We start from the raw sequence: 18,442 nt of genomic DNA, 5'->3' as shown, positions 1-18,442 counted from the left end.
CTTTTGAGACATAAAGAAAAACAGTCCATCCATCCATTTTCAAAGCCACTTATCCTCACAAGGGTCACAGGAGTGCCAGACCCTATCCCAGCTAACTTTGGACTAAAGGCAGACAATACCCTGAACTGGTGACCACTGAGTTGCAGGAGATACATTGAACACTATCACTGAGCGGGAATCGATTCCACGATGCCCGCACCACAGTCAGGCATATGGACCGCCATGTAACACTATCAGTGTCTCATAGAGCAACAAAAGATTGCTACTAACCTGGTAATGCCACAACTTTTTTTTTACTTGTGCAAAAAGATGCAGAGTCCTCAAGCAGTTAGAGCAGTTTTAATGACAAACACAGCAGGAGTCCGATGCAATGACCATTGTGCCTCCAAGTGATGTATGCAGTTTAAAGTGACTACTATTGTAATAATCCCCCCACACCCAACCCCAGTCTGGTGGCCATCCAGGCCACCAAACGCGAGGCGTCCGGGTGGACAGGTCAGGAGGACGACCCGGACGCCAAGCACCAGGATCCCCACAGGGCGATTCGGGTGGACGACCGCGGTGAGGAACCAAACGGCGAAGCAGGAACCAGACCAAGGCAGACAACTGCTCCGGACGAGGACCTCCCACGCTGTGGTTGCGAGACGACCAGGGATTGGTCACCAACGAGGCCAGGTCATGAAGCGGCTGGGATCCATCAGAAGCGAAGAGGATGATGGAGAGAAGGACCAGAGCCATGACCGCCACAACCATCCCGAAGTCTCTCCAGCTCCGGGGTGGCTTAACGGAACTCCCCAGCTCCTGTCGCCGTCGAGACAGGGGTGTGGGAGGGCCGGGACCGGAACAAAGACAACCAGTCTGCTGGATAGGAACGTGAGGTCGCTAGTGAGCCGTCGCCATCCTCTGTTGCCATCAAGACAGGGGCCTGGAATGACCGCGTGCCAGTCGCCGACGAAGCAGGAGCGTGGGGCGGTCGTCGACCGGTCGCCGATGAATCGGGAATGGGGGGCGACCATGGACCGGTCACCGCTGGTACTCCTGGACAGCAACGTGAAGCGGCTGGGGAACCCTCGCCGCCATCTGCTGGACAGGAATGCGAGAAGGCAGCGGCCACACCATCACCACCTGCTGGACTTGAACGTGAGGCGGCAGCCGAGCCATCACCACCTCCTGGACAGGAACGTGAGGTGGTGCCATTGCCACGTCCTGGACGGGAAGGTGAGGCAGCATCACCATCGCCACCTCCTGGACGGGAACGTGTGGGCATGCTAGTCGCCGTCGAAGCAAGAACGGGGGGCGACCACAGACCGGTCGCCGACAAAGCAGGAGCGTGGAGCGGACCGGTCGCCACCGGTACTCCTGGGCACGGACGAGAAGCGGCTGCGGAGATTTTGCCACCTCCTGGACAGCAAGGTGAGGCGGCGGCGGATCGGTCTCCACTGCCACGTGAGCTCTGCTCAGCAGCGGATCAGTGGCAACCGCCGCATGAGCATAAGTCAGTAACGAGTCAGTCGAAACTGCAACGTGGGCGTGGCTAGGTGGCGGATCCATTCCCACTGCATCGTGCGCTGGCTTGGTAGCGGATCAGTTGCCACTGCCGCGTGAGCAAAAGTCCGTAACGAGTCCGTCGAAACTGCAACGTGGGCAAGTCTCGGCAGCAAATCCGTTGCGACAGCGACATGAGCCTTGCTTGGTAGCGGATCCGTTGCCACTGCCGTGTAAGCAAAAGTCAGTGATGAGTCCGTCGCAGTCGCGACGTCGGCGTAGCTCGGCTGGTTCTCTAATCCTTGCTGGACCTGGGCCCTGAGAGCCACCAATTGGGCGCTCTGCCGCTCTATCTCTGCCCGCATTTCGCAGCACAACACCTCGTGATTTGGCGGCCCCTCCTCCCTCTGGGCTGGAAGCTTCACCATTGCCGGTGAGGAGTGGGAGGACAAGGACGGCGTCTTTGGTGCCGCGCAGCAGGAGGCACAAGGGAGCGCCCGGCCAGGGCGTCTCCTCTGGCCGCCACGTGGAGGTCCCGGGTAGATGGCCAAGCGGGTTCACACAAACGGGTTGGTGTACTCGGACCTACTGGGCGAAGACGCTCGGGTGCTGGAAACGCGGGGAGGTGAAGCGAACTGACTGGGATGAAAGATCGGGCGAAGAGATTCATAATGGAAATAATCTGAGTCGTTCTCAGGCAGCTGGTGTTGGATATTATTTTTAAATCAATACAAAAGTCCGTTAATCATCTGACTTCAAATTGTGACCTTACCCGACCACACACTCATCCAACAATTTGCGCGCTCGTTCTGCAAAGAAAGGACCAGGAAGCCGGCGTTTTCACACGCGAGTGGATTTATTCCTTTAACAAACATCTGGGTCTCGGGTCCCTCTCATTACAACCCTGTACGTCTCTGTTCCCTCCAGCCGACGTACTCCACATCCGAGTTGCCCAGGACAATTCAAAAGTACAATCTACTGATTCACTATTGGTTATGTGTCTCCTGCAGTTATCCTTAGCGCTCTCTCATTGGGCTTTCTTGGTCTGCAGGATGGTGGGCTGACTCCTCCCGCCTGCGGTTGTTGACGTTTTGTTGCTCCCGTCTCCCTCTAGGTCAAGCGTCACGTCACCTGGGTCAAGCGTCGCGTCGCGTCACACCTGCTGATTGTGGTCATCACCACCCAACCGTCGAGAACATTCCGTTCTATCACGCTATCTGCTGTAATCACTTTCTTGCCACGTTCTCATACTGCAACTTTTCATCCACAGACTTTCACACATTAAGCAGTATTGCAAATACATCGCCTTGTTGATTAACTTTTATACATTTCATTTCCTTTACTGGTCATATAAATCAAGGTCCTCCTCATAGTTCGAAAAATCCGAGTCCAAAAGAATATGCGGTGCTGGACGGGTCGTGGTCGGGACGTATTCATAGCTCGCCGGTGGAGCATATGGCACGGTAGCAGAGGACGTCATGGAGCCGACCCGGATCGGACAGGCTTGGTCCTCCGGCAGTTGCTCTACCTTGCGTTGGTCCAGGCGACGCCGGGTCTTTCCTGCTGGATCCTGTTTTGGCCAGATCGTTCTGTCACGACCCATTGGAACGGAGGTAGGACCCAAATGCAGGACTCGTGAGATGCAAGGTAGTTCGGGGAAAAACGTTTATTATTAGAAGGTCGGGGATCGGGCAGGCAGTCAGGTGCAGCAGCGGTAGTTGAGACGTCGGGCGTAGAGAGCAGGTCAGCGGGCAGGCAGGAGTCGGGACACGGGAGAACGAGCAAAACAGGCAGTAGTATCAAGGGAGTCAGGTTTACGGGGTCGGTCGGAGAACAGGCGAATGGCGGTACACACGGATTGACGATCAGGGATACTAGAGTGCTGGAACCAGTCATCATCGGGGTCCTATATATACACTGGAGATAATCAGCCTGCATGAGGCGCAGGTGTGTGCCACCCAATTAGCACGGCCAAGCGGGCACCCGCACAGCCCGGGCTGGAGCGGCAGGATCATGACAGGAGGACACAGTGCTAATGGTGCAAGTGGATGTGGTGGCCTCCCCCAGCCTCACCTGCTGTTTCCTGCACGTCAGGAACCCGTAAATCCACTAGCAGATGACAGGCGAGGTGCTCAGCTGGAAAAGCTTGGAAGAGAGGGAACGATGGTGTTGAGCACAGACTTGAAGTCCAGTAACAGGATCCTCACATTGGTCCTTGCACCATTGAGGTGTTCTAAGATGAAGTGCATTCCTATGCTGCACTTGGTTGTAGGTTTGCTTTGCTGCAGATCTGAAATTCACCATATAGAAAGTTGTTCCTACGATATCTAACTGTCATATCTAATTACATCAACTTCGACACTACAATGGTTATAGCATGAAAGGCTCTTACTACTGGCTCTGAGAGGTTACTCACAGAGCCAAGTATGTTAACTACTTATTGTTTGACACGGAGGCGCTACATTCACTTGGCTACATTTACACAAGTAACATTTAGAATAAATTTGATTTTTCAGTGTAGTTTTAGTGAAATACTCAAGTAGTTTACTTAAGTAATTATGTTTAGATGAAAGGGTACTTTTATTTTGTTAGAATAATTTTCATTGCTCACTGCTTTCATTGATCAATAATTGAGCACGTGATCAAATTTTAGACTTTCATTTTTGATTTCCACATCAGACACTATTGCTACAATCCACCATGAATACCACAGTCCCGTTTGACTGGAAAACACCATTCAAAAAAACAACAAGAAAGTCATGTCTTTTGGTAATGATGTGCACAAAGTGTTTTTTTGGCCTTTGCGGGACAATCAAAGTGAGCCGTGACTTACGTTTACGTTGCATTCATTCATTTGTTTATTTTCCATAGAGGTTATCTTCACTCGGGTCGCAGGCATGTGAAGTCTATCCCAGCTGGGTGAGAGGCGGGGTACACCCTAAACTTGTCACCACCCAATCGCAGGTCACAGACAAACATTCGCCCTCACAATCACATTCAAACTCCACAATGTCGGGACCGGGATTTGAACCCAGGTCGTCAGAACTGAGAGCCAGAAGTGCGAACCAGCTGCCTATATCCTTGTGCAACTTCACTTTTTATTTATTTTATTTGAACTTCATTTAACCAGGTAACAGACCAGTTAAAACAGAACATATTTTTTTCAACGATAACCTGCCCAAGAAGGCAGTAAGGCAAAGGTCAAGTCCATGTCAATCATGTTGAAGTTAGTTTTGATTATTTTCAGCTTCCCCCTGGAAAAGATCCAACAATAAATCAGTTGAGTTGTCCAAATTCCAGGCCACATTGCTTATTGTAAAAGTTTGGAAGTGATTTATATTGGTCAAAATATTTTTACAATTTAAATACTTAAAAATACGGGTGTGTAGCCTTTTATTATCCACTGCAGACTTGTTTCTGTTTTTATTTGTTTGATAAGACAATATTATTGTGCTGTTTAACAAGCACAATGCAGGCAACAGACAAAGACAATTTCTTGAGCTGAATTTGCCTTCATTTGTTATTCTACAAAGATTTAATTTTATAACATATGTCGGCAGGAGGCGGTGTACACGCTGAATTGGTTGCCAGCCAATCGCTGGCCACATGGAGACAGACAACCATCACACTCACAATCACACCTAGAGGCAATTTAGAGTCTCCAATCAATGCATGTTTTTGAGATGTGGGAGTGAACCGGAGTGCCCGGAGAAAAGCCACACTGGGACAGGGAGAAAACTCCACACAAGCGGGGCCGAGATTTGAATCCCATTCCTCAGAACTGTGAGGCCAACCCTCAACTGCTGCTACACCATGCCGCCTTGTATTTTGTTGTTTTCATTTTATTTGACGTTCAAACTCTGATTTAAAAATAAATCATATTACTCACTGATTATTCAGTACTCATTTTTTCACTAAGTACTTTCTTACTCTTCTTCTTCTTTTTCTTTTGGCTTGTCTCGTTAGGGGTCACCACAGCATGTCATCTTTTTCCATCTAATCCTAGCTCCTGCGTCTTCCTTTCTAACACCAACTTCCCTCATGTCTTCCCTCACAAGATCCATCAACTTTTTCTTTGGGCTTCCCCTCGCTCTTTTGCCTGGCAGCTCCATACTCCCTTCTACTAATATATTCATTCATGCACATATATTCTGTTTTACTTCGGCCAATCTTCATTCCTCTCCCTTTCAGTGCATGCCTCCATCTTTCAAGTTGTTCCTCCACCTGCTCCCTGCTTTCACTGCATATCACAATATCATCTGCAAACATCATGGTCCATAGGGCTTCCAGTCTAACCTCATTTGTCACCCTATCCATGACCACAGCAAACAGGAAGGGGCTCAGAGCTGATCCCTGATGCAGTCCCACCTTCAACTTAAATTCTTTTGTCACATCTATGGCACACCTCGCCACTGTTCTGCAGCCCTCATACATGTCCTGTACTATTCTTATATATTTCTCTGCCACACCAGACTTAAGACAGTACCACAGTTCCTCTCTTGGTACTCTGTCATAGGCTTTCTCTAGATCCACAAATGACACAATGTAGCTCCTTCTGACCTTCTCTGTATCTTTCCACGAGCATCCTAAAGGTAAATAATACATTTGTGGTACTTCTTCTAGGCATAAAACAATATTGATGCTCACAGATACTTACTTTTGTCTCAAGTCTAGCCTTCACTACTCATTCCCATACCTTCATTGTGTGGCTCGTCAACTTTATTCCTTTATAGTTCCCACAGCTCTTCACATTGCCTTTGTTCTTAAAAATTGGAACTAGCACACTTTTTCTCCCTTCTTCAGGCATCTTCTCGCCCACTAGTATTGTGTTGAATTAGATGGTCAAAAATTTCACAGCTACCTCTCCAAATTGCTTACATACCTCCACCGGTATCTCATCAGGACCAACTGCCTTTCCATTTTTCATTCTCTTTATTTCCTTTCTAAGTTCCCTCTCAATAATCATTGCCACTTCCTGGTCCTTCACACTTACCTCTTCAACTCTTTATTCTCTCTCATTTTCTTCATTCCTCAACTTCTCAAAGTATTCTTTCCATCTATTGAGAACACACCTGGCACCAGTCGGCACATTTCCATCTCTATCTTTAATTGCCCTTACCTGCTGCACATCCTTCCCATCTCTATCCCTCTGTCTGGGCAACCTGTAGAGATCCTTTTCTCCTTTTTCCATGTCCAACCTGGCGTAAATGTCATCATATGCCTCTTGTTTAGCTTTTGCCACCTCTACCTTTGCCCTACGTCGCATCTCAAAGTATTCTTTCGCCTCTCCTCAGTCCTCTCGGTGTCCCACTTCTACTTCACTAACCTCGTTCCTTTTATGACTTCCTGTAATTTGGGGTTCCACGACCAATTCTCATTCTCCCCTTTCCTACCAGAAGACCACACCAGGTACTCTACTGCCTGTTTCTAAGATCACCTTGGGTGTAGTAGTCCAGTCTTCCAGCAGCTCCTCCTGTCCACTGAGAGCTGACCTCTTTCTGGACAACATTGTTCCTTTCTCAGCTACCACCACATGGTTATCTGCTCTACCTTAATTTTCTTAATCTTCCTACCCACCACCAGAGTCATCCTACATACTACCATCCTATGCTGTTGAGCTACACTCTTCCCTACCACTACCTTAGTGTCAGTAACCTCCTTCACATTACATTCTCTGCACAAGATAAAACCCACCTGCGTGCTTCTTCCCCCACTCTAGTAGGTCACTATATGTTTCTGCCTCCTCTGGAAAAAAGTGTTCATTACCATCATTTCCATCCTTTTTGCAAAGTCCACCACTATCTGTCCTTCAAAGTTCCTTTCCTTGATGCGTACTTTCCCATCACTTCTTCGTCGGCCCTGTTTCCTTCACCAACATGTCTATTACAATCTGCACAAATCACAACTCTCTCTCTGTCTGGGATGCTCAGAACTACCTCATCTAGTTCCTTGCAGAATTTCTCTTTCAACTCTCAGTCACATCTTCCCTGTGGAGCATAGCCACTAATCACATTATACATAACACCATCAATTTCAAATTTCAGCCTCATCACTCGATCTAACACTTTTTTCATCTCCAAGACATTCTAAGACAGCTCTTCCTTTAAAATAATCCCTACTCCACTTCTCTTCCCATCTGCTCCATGGTAAAAGAATTTAAATCATGCTCCTAAACCTCTAGCCTTACTCCCTTTCTACCTACTCTCTTGGATGCACAATATATCAACCTTTCCCCTAATCATCATGTCAACCAACTCTTGAGCTTTTCCTGTCACCATCCCAACATTCAAAGTCCCTCCACTCAATTGTAGGCTCTGTGCATTCCTCTTCTTCTGCCGATGAATCCACTTTCCTCCTCTTCTTCTTTGTCTTCAACCCACAGTATCTGAATTTCCACCGACGCCCTGCAGGTTAACGGTGCCGGGGCCGGGCGTTGTTAACCCTGGCCAAGACTGATCCGGTATGGGATTCTTTAGATGAATGCTCATATTTGTTTGGCACAATTTTTACGCCGGATGCCCTTCCTGACACAACCCTCTACATTTATCTGGGCTTGGGACCGGCCTACAGATTGCACCGGCTTGTATCCCCATAGGGCAGCATTTTAAGTTAAATTTCTCTGAAATTATTAATAAATGATCAAAAATCATAATTGATCGTTTCAATAATTATTTGTCGATTCATTGTTTCACCTCCAAATGATTTTCAGGATAAATTGTACATTGTAAACACAATAGAATGTGAAAACTCAAAATATGTTTTGCTTTAGAAAATACTCAGTCAACAATGCAACATATTGACACACTGAGTTGTAAAGCAGCTTTCACTAGTCATTTAGGTGAATGATTGTCTTAGTTGACACCAAAAGTAGGTAATGTTGCCATGGCGACATCAACATTTTTTTAGCCTTCTGAGAAGGTGATATTTAACTGGTTTAGACAGCTTCTCTAATGTTGTTGTGTTAGTTGAAATTTTCATTACTTAGTTCTTTAACCAGCTTCGTTTGTCCAACCAAAAACCTGGTGCAACATGAAATTTTGGTCACTTTTCCATGTTTCGTCAAGTCTTGCTTCGTTCTCTCACAGTCTATCACAATATCATTAAGAGGCATGTCTGCTGAGTCCCAGACTGAAAGACACACTACGGTTTGTTCCTCCCGGGCTTAGACATTAAAGCCTGTATCTTTCCTTCTGATCAGGTGCTTCCTCAAGAGATTCCTTACGCTTGTTACTTTGTGATCACGATCTGACACATTTTACATATTCTGTCAAGGCTTTGTTTGGATAAAAGGGAGACGCAGATCAGAGTACGTTCGCACCCATGGTACTGTCATGATCCTGCTGCTCCAAGCCCGGGCTGTGCGGGTGCCAGTGCGGTTGCGCTGATTGGGAGGTGCACACCTGCGCCTCATGCGGGCTGATTATCCGGCGTATTTATATGACCCCGATGACGACTGGTCCAGCGCCAGTTCGTTGAGCTTCATGTCCCGTTCGAGTGCTCCGGTATCCCTGATCGACAACCCGTGTGTACCGACCTTCGCCTGTTCTCCGACCAACCTTGTAAGCCTGACTCCTTTGATACTTCTGCCTGCTTTGATTGTTCTCCTGTGTACCGACTCCTGCCTGCCCGCTCACCTGCTCTCTTCGCCCGACATCCCAACTACCGCTGCTGCATCTGACTGCCTGCCCGATCCCCGACCACGAAATAATAAACGTTTCTCCCCGCATTACCTTGCATCGTCCAAGTCCTGCATTTGGGTCCGACTCCCGTTCCGATGGGATGTGACAGGTACGAAAATATATGAAAGAAGTATCTGTCATTATATATTAAAGCTATAGGAATGTGCACAGATAGCCACTAGAGCTTTGCTTCTCCTCAACAGTTGTATTATTTATTGTGGTGTTTCTGTTTTGTTTCCGATGGATGCCTTTTCTGGACTAGTGTACCTCCGCTCACAAATGTTAGTGCACTTGCCAGCGAAGCTAAATTCACATTATTTTGCAGGTGCTCATGGCAGCCACGGTTGAGAACACCGATATAGACAAAATGGGATGCCTGTGAGACAATGCAGCTCGGGACTGGCAAACGTGTCATCCTCATTGTGATGCATAACTGGCAAGTTTGCTAAACTGTCAAAACATTTGCCATGGCAGTGACGCCACTGATGAGGAAGTGAATAAGATGTGTTAGAATGTGATGCACGCAACAGAACATGAGCTACCATGTTAGGGATGACACAGTTTGGAAGCATTATGTAATGTGACAGAAGCAGTAGATCATCTCGAAGCTTCATGTGTACTCATTGACCCCTGCTGGCTGAACCCAGGATTCATTTCAGGTGCAGTCTGTCTTGCAATGTTTGCGTGGGAGTAATCTGTTAAATTTTATTTCATCATAACCCCACCATGATCTTGTGTGGTTCATTCATCTAATCTTTTAATGATGTATAAGCCGATATTAGTAAATGGTAAATATAAAACAAATGCAATGTGATGTTTATGCAACTTTTGGAATGTATGTGGAGGAGGTAATCGTAAAAAGGGCAACTGTGTGAAATGATACATGCTGTCATCTTTGGAATATGTCAGTTGCATGTTTTTCTGTTATTACAGGATCTTTTGGTAGGAACATGGATAACAAACCCAATGTGTATATGTCGAGCAGTGCTGAAGCTCGATGGAGGGAGGTACATTAAAAATTGTCACAGACTAAAAAAAAATCCCCACAGCATCCTCAGATAAATATCGAGCAGCTTTAAAATCTAGAAAGTTAGATTTACTATACTATTTATGCACTTCCTTTTTGGTGGAGATGTCACGAACGAGGCTCGAGGGCAGACCCAAATGCACGACTCCAGAGGTAAGCAGGTAGTGTACAGAAAGCCTTTATTCGGTCCGTGGTCAATGATCAGCGAGTCAGTCAGGAAAAGCAGCTGTATCAGAAGAGGCAGGCTTACTGGGATGGTCAGGGAACAAGCGAGGGTCGGTACACGGTAGGTCAGGTATACGGGAGTGCGGGAACGAGGCATGGGAATCGACGATCTGGCGGAGGACTAGTTGTCCCCCGTGACCTATAAGTACCGGGTGTAATCAGCCAAAAAGGGTGCAGGTGTGTGTCAACTAATTGGCTGATCACGCCCAGCCTGAGGAGGATGCCAGGGGCATGACAGGAGATTACTAATAAATGGGTTGTGGTCTTTGTGAGTTGTTCTTTTCACAATCCGGAATATAATTTAAACCAGCAGGCAACAAGAAATTTTTTTGTTCAGACGTTTAAGCATTGAATTCTGTCCATAACGCAATATTGAACTAACTTTCCTTTCCTGGATGCCATACTTACCCATCACTTCTTCATCAGCCCTGTTTTCTTCACCAACATATCCGTTAAAATCTGAACCAGTCATAACTCTCTCGCTGTCTGGGATGCTCAGAACTACTTCATCTAGTTCCTTCCAGAATTTCTCTTTCAACTCTAGGTCATATCCTACCTGTGGGGCATAGCCACTAACCACATTATACATAACACCCTCAATTTCGAATTTTAGTCTCATCACTCGATCTGATACTCTTTTCACTCCCAAGACATTCTTAGCCAGCTCTTCCTTTAAAACAACCCTTACTCCATATCTCTTCCCATTTACTGCATGGTAAAATAATTTAAACCCTGCCCCTAAAGTTCTAGTCTTACTACCTTTCCACCTGCTCTCTTGGATGCACAATATATCACCCTTTCTCCTAATCATCATGTCAACCAATTCCTGACCTTTTCCTGTCACCATCCCAACATTCAAAGTCCCTCCACTCAATTGTAGGCTCTGTGCATTCCTCTTATTCTTCTGTCGACCAATCCGGCTTCCTCCTCTTCTCTGTCTTCGACCTACAGTAGCTGAATTTCCACCAACGCTCTGCAGGTTAACGGTGCCGGGGTCGGGTGTTGTCAACCCAGGCCACGACCTATCCGGTATGGGATTCTTTAGATGAGCCCTCATATTTGTTTGGCACAGTTTCACATTGGATGCCCTTCCTGACACAACCCTCTACATTTATCTGGGGTTGGGACCGGCCTACAGATTGCACTGACTTGTGCCCCAATAGGGCACGTACTTTCTTGCTCTAACTCTAATTATTTTTAGGACTATTTTTTACTTTCACTTGAGTCATATTCAAAAGTAATAGTACTCTTACTTGAGAACAATCTCTGGCTTCTCTCCCTGCCTCCGATTTTACATGATCCAAACTGTTCAGGCAGTGGCCTGTCTTTTATGTAATAAACTTTCCCAGCTTCTAATAAACAGGTGTTAGGGTGCAATATAATTCTTCATGGAATGTATGATATATGATGATGTAAGAGAGAACCATTAACGTAAATGATGAGCTGGAACGATATTGCTCATAAACAAATACTTTTATTTAGCACCCGTTATTAATAAATTAAAACTTTAATTTTAAATAATTCCATTACCGCTATACTAGGGGGAGAGAAACCACCTCTAAAAACAGGCAGGTGATCTACAGTAGAGGTTTTTGTGACAAACGCTTTTCTTGGTTGTTGTAAGTTTATTGTAAGTTACATTGGGGTTGTGGGTTCGTATCCCACTGGGGCCTCCACTCCCTGAGAAGGGTTGCGTCAGGAAGGGCATCCGGCGTAAAAAATGTGCCAAACATATATATGCGTTCATCTGAGATGATACGCTGTGGTGACCCCAAAAGGGACAAGCCGAAAGAAACACACACATTGTAGCTTTGGAATTTACATTGTAAGTGTCCATTCTGTGATTTCCATGAAAATGTTTTCATGATTTTGTTGAGTGTCGGAGACTGAAAGACACTTTTACTCTTCTTACAAATGTTCTTATTCTTTTGTGTTGTGTTCTCAGGCCTCATTTTGTTGCTATTGTGGTTCCACCAAAGACAAATTTAAGTGCCACGCACAAACCGACTTTGAATAATAACCAACAAGATTGCCTAAGTAGTGTGTCATGTAACAGGAGTTACAATCCATAATTAGGGTGTGTATTAACTGTGTGCTGCATTTACAATCAAAATACCTGGAAAGGCTGTGCAAGTTAAAAAAGTAAAGTAAAATCCCTAAAAGCTACACTGGATTTCAATTGTCAAAAGCTGTCGTAAGCAATACTATACATGACTAATGACATGCAGAAGTACTGATTACTTTCATATTTTACAATAAAATTATATCAGATGAAATACTTATACTCTTGACACTTTATAATAAATGACAATTAAAAAATGCTCAGAGTAATTAATGGTTTAAAAATGATACATTAAAAAATGCTGGAACTTCAAAGTGAAATAGAATAACTTCTCTGATACATTCAGAGCAAGGAAGGAGTCAAGGAAAATTATAATGATGGTGATGATTATTAGAAAGAAATGAAAGAATGTCAATATTATGTACTTTGGAACTGTAAGCACATCATTACTCCACCCTTATTTACCTTCTTATCAGAAGTAGTTTGTGTTTAAAACACTGCACCACTCTCAGAAATCACAGTACACAAAATTCAGATGATTATATTTTTTACTTTTTTTTATCAGCAATAATTTACAGATTTAAAAAAATGAAACAACAATTGAGTTCTCATTTTTGGTCAGAAACATACAGGCTTTACAATCATGCTGCTCCACACATATTAAATTGTACACATTTACAGCTTTAAATATACCTGAATTTTTCATATTTGCATTTGTGTGCGTCTTAATCCAAAGGCTCAAACAGAAATGTTGGATAGAAATATTTAAAGTCTAAAATGTTGTATTGTTTGTGGGATATTTACAGTGTCTTAACAATAAATTAGCTACAACAAAATTTGGGGTTATCGGCCATCCCACCACAAATAACTTCTTATCAAATGTAAATTCTTCATTTATTACACACTAGAGTAAGGGAATTGGGCACAAAACAAAGAGACAAAAAAAAAAACCTTCATTGCACATTAAGATCCATACAACATTACTTAAGTTGTTTGGATTTGTCTGTAATCACGAGCCCCTTGTACATTGTCTGTAAACAAAAAAGAAAAAAACCTATACAATTTAACGGACAGGAAGTAGTGTCCAGTTGGAAGTCCAAATGCCCTTTTGTCATTGACAAAGTTTTATGGTGCCAGAATTGGCTCCTCTTGTTTACTGGCGCAATCAACAGAACGAGACTGGTACCTGTACATCTGGGCAGTCGCTAATGTCACAAATACAAGAACTGATTCAGCTCACAGACCTGCCAACATGCGACATTCCGATCAAAAGCAATGTGTGCGTATTAGCTTAGCATTACCTTAGTCATGCCACTCAAATTCACATTTATGGCTATTTACTCAAAGGGGCATCGTATCTCGTCTCTCGAACATGCTATACGAATTCTGGTAAAGAATAAGTGTTTTGGGCAAGCCCTGGTCTATGGCATCCAACCTTAACAAAGGTTAATTTAAAAAAAAAAAGTAACTAACAAAAAAAGCAAGAGTGCTAACCTTGTGGCTAATGAAAGCAACCTTCAACTCACTCCCACAACCAGCTACATACTATAATTAGCCCTTCCAAGCAATAGCCAAGTAGGTTTAGATAAAGTTGAAAACTTTTCAAATATTTTCAAGCTTTTTAGATATTTATTTATAATTATTTTGTACTGTATATAGCCTTTTTAGCCCACAAAAAAAGTACAAAACAATTTTGTACTGCTCTGGGTGTTTTTAGACCACAAAAAAAGGGCTTTAATTTAACAGACAATCTGCTTTCACGGACATGCCATACGTATACGGTATGTATATCATGTTTTACATCAATACATAAAACAACTATACTTTAATTTCTGGCTCGCAATCCGTGACTTTTTCACAGGCTTTCAACTCTGCGGTTTATGCGGTGATGTGGCTAATTTTTGCATTTTTTCTAACGGCCGCAGGGGGGCATTCGAGCGGAAAAGGTAAGAATGAGACCGGTGGAATATATGTGCTGAGTAAGTGATTTTTACCGGGCCTGTTAGCACTGCGCTAGCGTTAGCACTGTGCTAGCGTTAGCACTGTGCTAGCGTGTTGCTGCTGTGTTACTGGCGTGTCTCAGTGATATTTACCGGTAAGTTTTATTTTAACGGTCTTGTTAGCGTTAGCATTAGCGATAGCGCCGTGCTAGCATTAAACTCTTTCAGTGTACCGTCTTTCTTTGTAAATATCTCGTATTTCAATGTGGGTTTCAATGTGGGCACTTGTGGCTTTTACACAGGTGCAGCGTATGTACTGTATGTAGGAAATGCTATTTCCTTTACAAATGTACTCAGTGAGACTTGTAACCGGGTGCGCTCTGTAGGCCGGGAATTATAGTAGTCATAATTTCACATGTACATGAAACTGCAAGTTTCGCCATGCAGTTTCTTTTGCCAAAATGGAGGCCAGCGATGAACGTAGTGTGCTGGGTACAGGCTGGGTACAGTCAGTGAATGCAGGCGAGTCAGCCTTGGAAAATATCCACACGCTCTGCATAATTCTCACACACTTCCACTATTTGCAGCCAACCCTCCTTCTTTGATCATTACACAATGCTTTTATGGATGAATACCATGATACAGTACAATATATGATATGTGGTGCTTCAACACCTGATGCAGGGTCAGAGATTTCTGTCATAGCGCATCAGTAGACAAAAAGGCTCAACGTGCGGGTGTGAGTGGCCAACTATCATTTTTTGTAATGGTCCATTCCAGTCAAATTTGGCTTTGTCGAATGGTGTGATGCCCATATAAGGAAATTCTGCAGGGCTTTAAACATCTAATATTGACTTTTTCTAACCTTTTGTCCATCCATCCATTTTCGTGGGTGAACTGGAGACTATCCTAGAATGGACCGGTTGCCAGCCAAATGCAGAGCACATTTACAGCAGTATAGAGAAACAAGCCAATCAAGCTCACAAGTACACATATGTACAATTTAGACTCTTAAATTTACCCAAGTAGCACGTTTTTAGAATGTGGGCGGAAGCACAGAAAAAACATGCAAATTCCACAAGGGGACGCCAGAGCCAAGATTGACACACCAAATCTTAGAAGTGTTGATGTGCCACCCACTCGTGCACTGTGGTGCTGTGTTGAAAGCAGTTGTCTAATTTTGACACCGAACATTATCTGATTACAGGAAGGCTTCTCTCTGTGTGCAAAAACACAGTTGCAGCAATATCCTGCCTTTGGTGGTTTCAGCATGAAAAGAAACGGTGGATAAATGTCAGCTCTTCTGTTATGGCTTTGCCGCTTCAATTGTGCGTCATTTCAGTGTAAAAGAGGCTAGTGAGAAGAGTGAAGCTTGTAAGTTATCTGCCCATAGTCCAGGATATAAAGGACTCAATGATTTTGCACATGCAGTTTCTTCAAGGTCTCCGCTTTACTTCTTCCCTATTGGATCATTCCACGAACTGAAGAGGTTGCAGACTTTTGGAATGGGTCTCCCACCTCTTAAGCCAATCCTTGCTCCACTTTGTAGTGCTCCGCCTCCCTCTTGAGCATGATGAACCTTGAATGCCTCTCTCAGGTTCTGAACTCGTACTTCCTGACTCTGTATCTCCTCCACAAGTCGACTTGGGAACCATCCTCTTTCGCCATCGTGGAGCCGCTCCCCCATCATCCAGCCTGGAAACAACAGCAACAACAAAAAAGAGGCACAATGACTAAAAGTTACACTGAATAGCTTTGAAGGTGTAACAATAGCTCCAGACCATCATCTGTCCTCTCCAAGAGATTCAAAACATCAGCCATCTCAATGGAGAGTTCATCTGGCTCCTGAGAGGAGTACGACTGAATACATTGCACCTGCAAAGAGTCTAAAATCACAACAAATAAATAATAGCAATATATTTGCATGTTGATTAAGTAATTTGAAATCACACCTGATTGGTGTGCGCTGGTCGACATAAAACGAGTGCGCGGGTTTGGAGTCAGCGCACACATCCATCGAAGCTTATCACTCCTGTCCACAGGATTTAAGTGATTAGTAACAACTCAAGACATTTACTTGTCTTATGATTTAGATCCACTGTTAATGCTCTTGTGCTACAGTAGTGGTCAGAAGACTTCACCATGGGCATGAATGTCATTGATTTGGGAAATTTAATGAATTATTGGGCCTGTAATTGTCCTGATGGGGGTTACCGGTGACCTGGAGATTTCACACCAACGGGCAATTTTAAGTCTTCAACTAATCTAAGATGTTGAAAAGGTTATATCATCTTAGTTGCGTGTTAGATCAATACTTAAATATATAGAAATATCAAATGAAATGTTGATCTTGTCTCATATTCATCTTTGAATAAATGTCAAACTGAAATGTCTCCAACAAAATATCAATAACTTTTTCTTGACTTTTCCAGTACAGTACTATATATTTAATCCATCCATTTTATTTTCCAAGCCACTTATCCTCACAAGTGTCACAGGAGTGCTGGAGCCCATCCCAGCTAACATCAGGGAAAAGGAGGACAACACCCTGTACTGGTTGTCAGTCAGTCGGGGGGTACAAATTAACACCAGCAATGAGTGGGAATCAATCCCATGTTGCCCACACCAAAGTCAGGCATGTGTACCACTATACCATCAGTGACCTATATATACAGTGAAGAAAATAAGTATTTGAGCACCCTGCTATATTGCAAGTTCTCCCACTTAGGAATCATGGAGGGGTCTGCAATTTTCATCGTAAGAGCATGTCCACTGTGAGTGGGCTAATCTAAAAAAAAAAAAAAATCCAGAAAACACAATGTATGATTTATTTGCGTGATACAATTGCAAATAAGGATTTGAACACCTGAGAAAACCAATGTTAATATTTGGTACAGTCGCCTTTGTTTACAATTACATAGGTCAAATGTTTCCTGTAGTAGTTCACCAGGTTTGCACACACTGCAGCAGGCAATTTGGCCCACTCCTCCACGCAGATCTACTCTAGATCAGACAGGTTTCTGGGCTGTCATTGAGAAACACGGAGTTTCAGCTCCCTCCAAAAATGTTCTATTGGGTTTAGGTCTGGAGACTGGCCAGGCCACGCCAGAACCTTGGTATGCTTCTTACGGAGCCATTTCTTGGTTTTCTTGGCTGTGTGCTTCGGGTCATTGTCATGTTGAAAGACCCAGGCACGACCCATCTTCAATGTTCTGACTGAGGGAAAGAGGTTGTTCCTCAAAATCTCATAATACATGGCCACGGTCATCCTCTCCTTAATATAGTGCAGTCAGACAGGTGTCTTTATGCAGCTAACGACCTCACATAGGTGCATCTGATTCGATGAAAATTTCAGACCCCTTCCTCATTTCGATGAAGTGGGAGGACTTGCAATATAACAGGGTGTTCAAATACGTATTTTCTTCACTGTAACTGAATTTTTATTGTAGGTGATGTCCACTGTGAGAGAGATAATCTAAAAAGAAAAATCCAGAAATCACAATGTATGATTTTTTCAAAGATTTATTTGTGATATAGGTGCAAATAAGTATTTTAACACCTGCCTATCAGCGAGAATTCTGACCCTCAAAGACCTGTTAGTCCGTCTTTAAAAGTCCACCTCCACTCCTGTTGGTGACTGTTGGTAATACACTAAGGCATCATGGTTTGAGATCATGCATGTAGCACGGAAGGTTCCCCTGCTTAAACCAGCACATGTCAAGGGCCGTCTTAAGTTTGCCAATGACCATTTGGATGATACACAGGAGTCATGGGAGAAAGTTTTGTGGTCAGATGACACCAAAACTGAACTTTTTGGTAATAATTCCACCAACCATGTTTGGAGAAAGATGATCCAAGAACACCACCCCAACTGTGAAGCATGGGGGTGGTAGCTTCATGCTTTGGACAGGACAACTGCACTGTATTAAGGAGAAGATCACTGTGGCCATGTATTGTGAGATTTTGGGAAACAACCTCTTTCCCTCAGTCAGACCATTGAAGATTGGTCGTGGCTGGGTCTTTC

General features: G+C 44.2%; 1 protein-coding gene and 1 long non-coding RNA gene across 3 annotated transcripts in view; one reads left to right on the top strand and one right to left on the bottom strand.

Moving 5' to 3' along the window:
- The first annotated feature begins 8,963 nt into the window (after positions 1-8,963).
- On the top strand, positions 8,964-10,023 carry LOC133505209 (uncharacterized). The gene is made up of 3 exons (XR_009796172.1): positions 8,964-9,044; positions 9,231-9,273; positions 9,490-10,023. It is a non-coding gene; the product is annotated as an uncharacterized LOC133505209 (long non-coding RNA).
- A 2,998-nt stretch (positions 10,024-13,021) lies between these two features.
- Positions 13,022-18,442, bottom strand: part of ngef (neuronal guanine nucleotide exchange factor) — a 39,913-nt gene continuing 34,492 nt past the window's right edge. For both annotated transcript variants that reach the window (XM_061828239.1, XM_061828240.1), the window contains exons 13-15: positions 16,371-16,450; positions 16,200-16,304; positions 13,022-16,113 (exon numbers count right to left, since the gene is read on the bottom strand). In XM_061828239.1, coding sequence (XP_061684223.1) covers positions 15,869-16,113; positions 16,200-16,304; positions 16,371-16,450 — 430 coding nt within the window. In that variant the 3' untranslated portion in view covers positions 13,022-15,868. The remainder of the gene's footprint in view (positions 16,114-16,199; positions 16,305-16,370; positions 16,451-18,442) is intronic.

The sequence above is a fragment of the Syngnathoides biaculeatus genome, chromosome 8 (genome assembly GCF_019802595.1).
Source record: "Syngnathoides biaculeatus isolate LvHL_M chromosome 8, ASM1980259v1, whole genome shotgun sequence".
Taxonomy (NCBI): domain Eukaryota; kingdom Metazoa; phylum Chordata; class Actinopteri; order Syngnathiformes; family Syngnathidae; genus Syngnathoides; species Syngnathoides biaculeatus.
The sequence above is the reverse complement of the archived record's forward strand: the minus strand, read 5'-3'. Positions and strand labels throughout refer to the sequence as shown.